The following is a 5,831-nucleotide window of genomic DNA, read 5'->3' on the forward strand; positions in this document are numbered from 1 at the left end:
GTATACTTGTATGTTTGGTCCCTATTTACTAAAAGGATGACTCAATTAAGAAAGCTCATCTTGTTAAAATCTTTAGCCATTTCGTAATTAGATATCATCAAGAAGACAGCACTTGTCTTTAAACAGTGCCTTTTTACTAATTAAAATCTTGTTAGTATATTTAACTAGCTTTTAGCTGCATCATTTGCTGCATCAACTAACTGCGTAACTTTACTAGAGACATCGAATCGCATTTATGACGAAACAAAACTAATGTTTTTAGTTAACACTTTTGTTTCTGAATTACGTTTATGCGTTGATGTAGATTTTCATTTAATGAAAAGAGAAAATGACTTTATAATACGTTTGATATGGAAAGTTGTTGCTTTTTGTGGAGCTTCTACAATGTGACAATGTAAAATTCAGATTTTGCGATAAGAGGTAGAACCGCGGGCGTCGCAACAACCGCTGCACTCCAGGAGGCGCAGATGCCTGGGGGGGGGGGGGGCAGAAGCGTTGTACATAATTTTTTCTGCCTGCGCAGGATTACTGCAGGGGGCGTACGATAACGCTGTGATGCCACTGGGCAGAACACTTAAGCCTGGTTTTCACTAAAGTCATAAGAATCGTATCGATCATAAGAAACATTATTTTTAAGTCCTTGTCGCTTATGTTTCTTATAATCCAAATGAAAACGCCATCATAAAAATTTCTTAAGGATCGTAAGAATAGAAAATCCTTTGTTATCATAAGATATCTAATTACGAAAATCCTTTGTGAGATTTCTTATGATTTGAAAGGGCGTTGTTTTCCCCGCCACTTGTCTGCATGGATCCAGCATGGTGCTACGAATCTGCGTTTGTTCCTGGAAGTGTATATTCTAATCAAAAGATGAAGGCGTCGTAGAAATGCAAGTTAAAAAAATACGAGGAAAGAAAGGGTTTTGGATTTCGCAAAATTTTCAAAGGAGATCTGAGCAAGGTGCTTTGCCAACTTGTAGTTTTTCAAAGACTTACAAGCAGCTGAATTTCACGATAGATAGTCTTTCCGCGCGAGATAGATCCATTTAGTATACATAAATTCATGTTAAGGCCAACGAGAGAAGGAGCAATGTGTGCGGAATTCAGGAAATTTTGTCACCTAATTCCCAAAACAAAGGAACATCCGGTCGTAAGGATCATAAAGATGAAAAAGTTTTGATCTTTACAATCCTTATGTCACGAATTTTAAGAGATAATATCAAGTGCTAATTATTTTACGATTATGATTCTTGGTGTTTTCACTTGATCATAAGCGTCATAAAATCTTAAAATTACGTTCTTACAATCCTTACGACCCTTATGCCTCTGGTGAAAACCAGGCTTTACAAACTTTACAAAGCATTATAAGACTAGAAAGCAAGAAGTTGGTTAGGTGCTGCAATCTCAGAAAAAAATTTTTGTTTTGGATTTTTAACTTGCTCCCTTTTTCACTTTCCAACTAGGCTCAAAGACTTTGAAAAGTTAAAGCCCAAAAAATTTTTTTAAAATTTTTTGCTAATCGGAAGGAAGATTTGAGTAGCTTGGCTTGTTTCGTGAAAATAATTTTTAGCCCCCTATTGCATCTGTGTCGATAAACTTGACAAAATTATCTCCGAGATAAAAAAAGGAAACATAAAAGATAAATGTTTTTACATTCTTTTGTCTGCCTTATCATTAAAGATTGATCGTAAGACAAAATACATTGAGCAGTTCAGCTGATGTTTGGGGTACCATTGTCTATAGCACATTGGTGAATGCATATGTGGGCAGGTGAAACGTCGTCATAGTGTTTTGTTCCAAACAAACGCACGGTTTGATAGTAGGCTCCTGAAAGAAAAAAATCAAAATTAAAATCAGAAGAGATGGAATAGGAACGATCGATTTTTCAAAAAGAGACCTTCATATTCATTTCGTTAATTCATGTTACCGTCGTTAAGGCATAAACTACAGTGTGTCAAATGCGCGGGTGGGGTCTTTGTAGCTAGGCCTGTTTCGACATAAGCAAGAACGGTCAGAAATACTTGTTCCCGTTGACCCTTATGCGTAGATTGGGTTGCTCTGATTGGGTATCGGTCCATTTAACTGTGATTCAAAAAACATCGATACTGTTGAAGCCCGTTAAGTCATCAGATAGTAAAAGGCTACTAATCCTTCATGGAAGTAAACTAAAAGTTCAATATCAAAGGGGAGAGGGTAGTTCTATTGGAAAGGTTCTCAAAAACCAGAAGCAAGAAATGAAAAAAAGTTTTTTTGGGATATCAACAAGCTGTGTATCTACATCCTTTCACTGTTCTAAAGGAAGATCTAGAGACACAACCTACCCGCGGCCCATTCACACACTGTACCCCACAATGCAAAGACCAGATCGTCAGGCTCGGTGGCTCGTATACTACGTTTCAGCTTGTGTCGAAGCAGCGGCATGTAATCTTCAATATGGCGTCGCTTTCGTAAGTTTGAGTTAGTTGTCCTACATATGCTTATCATGTCGTTTAAAAATCCAGAATCACAATTTGCTCTTGACCAGCTATGCATTTGACCCTAAAATACAAGCATATGCAAGAATGTAGTGCTATAAAAATAAAACTGGGGCACATGCAACAAGTATCCTATATAACAATAAAAACGGATCCCGACTCTTTTGGCCCCACTCTTCCACATCACGGATCGTATGTAGAAAATCACAGAAAAGGAAAGATTGAATAACAAAATCTAAAACTAAATATGAAGCTCTGGAGCCTGGACAGCCTGTTGATCATCTTGCGTGAGGATCTTTGGTTTTTGGAGATAATAGTCTTCCGTATTAAAATATATATTATAACAAGAATTTGCGGGAAAGAATATTATGTGTAAAGCCTTATTTAACTTTATTACGTTTAGGGGTAAATGGTTCCCATATTTGTTAGTTATTGGCAATCAGTTACAATCAATTCATATTGACAATGATCGATAAAATAACATTTTGCAGTTGGCTTCTAATTACTTCAAGTGCATTCTGAAACAGATACCTTCATTTTGAAGAAACTCTGACACTAGAATTGAAGACAATGCTCTTTGCTAACATTTTGTCGACTACTTCTAGACATAAGACATTTAAATAGATAATCTCCTGTCATGTATTTAGATTTGCCCTAACGAAACATTTGCTAATACGTACGCAAGAATAGCAAACATCATGTCTCTGGCAAGCTGGATGGAAGAAGACCTTGTATGGAAACGATGTGCTATTGATTGGTACACTGCAACCGTTGGTCAATGTATCCGAAGGGCATCCACAAGTTAATATGAAGTTCAGAGAGATGGAAAAGAGGAGAACCAGAACTTGCATTGTGACAACCTTCAAATAAATAAACAACACATTGAACTAGCACTAAATAATTTTCCCTAAATCTAAAAAAAAGCTGAATTGTTTACTAGCAAATACCAAGAATATCTCAATTGTTAACAGTTTACAGCTAAGAATTTGCAGTTCTTCAAATTACTGTTAGAAGGTGTAAATGTCAAAGAATACAGATTCGTTTTAAGCCATACGTCATTAAATCATGATTGCGATTCTCTTGTAGCTTTCAAGGAACCCAATCCTGACTATTCTAAATACGGTTACATTTATATGTCACTTGTATTTTGTAAAAAGGGAGCTCAGTGCTAACACTTCTTGTAAGCATATGTAGCAAACGGTTGTTTAAACATTTGATTTTGACGAAAATCAGAACTTGCATTGTGCAAGATAGATTCAAAGCATTTAGACTTTCATTCAATGATTGTCCCGAGATCTAACTGAAAGCTTTATCTTTTTATTAGCAATGACTCAACTCGACTGTTCACAAATTACAGTTCGATTCTAAAGCTCTTCAAAAATTTGTTGGAAAGAGTCGCAGTCATATAATTTAGACTTCAGATTCTTTCAAGCCATATGTCATAAAATCGTGACGGCAAATCTCTTGCAAATTTCAAGGAACACATTCTTACCTCTTTTATACCAGGTAAGAATTACATGTTACGACACTTATATTTTAAACGTTAAAAGTAGCATAGCTAAAACGTAAAAGAACAATTAAAGCCGAGAAAAGCCTTTTTATAGGCAATCATAAATTCAAAGATGGTGTATCATAGCAGAGCGCGACAACGTGAGTTTCTCAGCCACTTTGACTCGTTTATCAAAATATGAACTTATATATAAATATAAATAAAAACGACAAGTTAAAAATTTTGAAAGCAATATGAAATCCCCATGAAATTCAAGCTCTGACAGATGTCACTAGCGGATTTAGGTGATAAAGATATAAGATGCGAAAAACAAGAGACTCCAATAGCATGGATGCTTACCAATTGGAACTTACCTCAGAATTGACACCACAACAGATGACAATTAGGCATTGACAATAAAATCAAAGTAGCTGTTCAATTTCAGCTTCTCCTTATATAGCTGATTCGCAGAAAGATGCTCGTGCTTGTAAACAAAACATAGATTAGTACGTGGATCATTGCAAAAAAGGATACCCGTTTTGTTTGCCTTCTTCATAAGCAGAAATTATAGGTACTTGAAATTTAAACGAAACAAATATCAAAATAACTTGAGGTGTATCCAGAATGTAAATAGCTCGTGCATATGTCATTTTAGCGACATTAGATCTGTTTATGCAGATGTTTGGGGAATGAATGAAATATCTCATCCTAAACTAATGCTTGTTGGTTCGCATTAAGACCACCCCCGCTCTTTGGCCATATCTGACATCAAAAACTGAAGATATTTCTACTAGAAGATAGAAAAGAAAAAAGAATGAAGTAACAAAGGAAAATTTTGCATTGTACTTCTCTGCTTACTTTTTTAGTACTTAGGCGGGCTTTGAGACAGCACTGATTAATAGTGAGCAACGAGTTGATGAACTACTTTTGCAGAAAAGTGAACATTCCGTGCAATGTGTAAGAAGGAAGGCTGTCTGCCAGACTTTGTGAATCTTGCAATGAATATTAAATACGAAAGATAAAACTAAGGAAGAAAGCAAAAGGAAGACGAGATAAAATCTAATGCAAAGACTTCAAAATAAATTCAATAAAACGAATTCTATTCCATGCAACACAGCTTACTATTGATCATTAGCCGTCGAGTCAGTCTACACGCTAATAATTCCTGCTTTATGGTTTAGAGGGCTATGTATATAGAATCGTTTAGCTATAGTGTTTTTGACACGGTTTTCAACGTTGGCGTAGCCTGACCTGTAGATTATGAAGGGGAATGTCATCAAAAGTAAATCTAACGACCAAGACAGAGATGGAAAAATTTAGATGCTGTTTCACCTAACGCTGGACGATTTTACCGACCAACTAAAGATTTACCGACTAACTCTTTAAGAATTTAGAGGCTGCCATATCCCCTACATCCCCACTAGCTACGTTCCTGGTTGGATAAGAGTGTTTATAAAACCCGTTTTCCCTTTATTTTGAAAGGTCACATTCTGAGAACCGACTTTCTATAAAATACCATATTCAAAATAGAAAAATACACCAATCGTGTAAAAATCGAAATGCTGTTTGAGGAAAATATCTTACTCTTTTTTATCTACGAGTTTACACATCCGAACATTTCTTTTTTAACTTTTCTAATAACACGCTTGACAGAACGTTGGAGAGTTTGCTAAAAGGGAGGAAAGGAAGTTCCAGGGGGCTTGCTCCCAAGCCTGCTACTGCCCTGCTCGTTTTAATCTGGTGCGTGCAAAATAAACATTGAAGCTCTATCAGTGAAGAGCCCTGCTTTGTTGATTACATTTGGTTATACGATTGCTGATTTTTGATCGCCTGATTGGTCGGTTTGTTCCAGTTTCGTCAACATAGTTG

The 5,831-nt window shown here is 36.1% G+C and overlaps 1 protein-coding gene across 2 annotated transcripts; it reads right to left on the bottom strand.

Annotated features, from left to right (window-relative positions):
- Positions 1-442: 442 nt before the first annotated feature.
- On the bottom strand, positions 443-4,494 carry LOC148957541 (conodipine-P3-like). Of its 2 annotated transcripts, none has more exons than XM_089115274.1 (4): positions 4,337-4,494; positions 3,154-3,333; positions 2,321-2,537; positions 443-1,826 (listed from the first exon to the last, which is right to left on the bottom strand). In XM_089115274.1, exons 2-4 carry the CDS (start codon positions 3,322-3,324, stop codon positions 1,711-1,713), a joined length of 504 nt encoding a protein of 167 aa, XP_088971400.1. In that variant the 5' UTR covers positions 3,325-3,333; positions 4,337-4,494; the 3' UTR covers positions 443-1,710. The 2 variants fall into 2 exon arrangements, with proteins under 2 accessions (XP_088971400.1, XP_088971401.1); XM_089115275.1 differs by having other exon boundaries at positions 4,323-4,451.
- Between the last annotated feature and the right edge of the window lie 1,337 nt (positions 4,495-5,831).

The sequence above is a fragment of the Rhopilema esculentum genome, unplaced genomic scaffold (assembly GCF_057945365.1).
Source record: "Rhopilema esculentum isolate cy_ngs unplaced genomic scaffold, ASM5794536v1 HiC_scaffold_23, whole genome shotgun sequence".
Taxonomy (NCBI): domain Eukaryota; kingdom Metazoa; phylum Cnidaria; class Scyphozoa; order Rhizostomeae; family Rhizostomatidae; genus Rhopilema; species Rhopilema esculentum.

What these genes read in the sequence shown, in the direction of transcription:
- LOC148957541 (XM_089115274.1), bottom strand. Translation starts at nt 3,324, where the DNA reads ATGCAAGTTCTGGTTCTCCTCTTTTCCATCTCTCTGAACTTCATATTA. An exon ending in ATGATGTTTGCTATTCTTGC is followed by an intron (nt 2,538 to 3,153) that starts GTACGTATTAGC and finishes CTTGTATTTTAG; the next exon opens with GGTCAAATGCATAGCTGGTC. An exon ending in AGTGTGTGAATGGGCCGCGG is followed by an intron (nt 1,827 to 2,320) that starts GTAGGTTGTGTC and finishes TTTTTCTTTCAG; the next exon opens with GAGCCTACTATCAAACCGTG.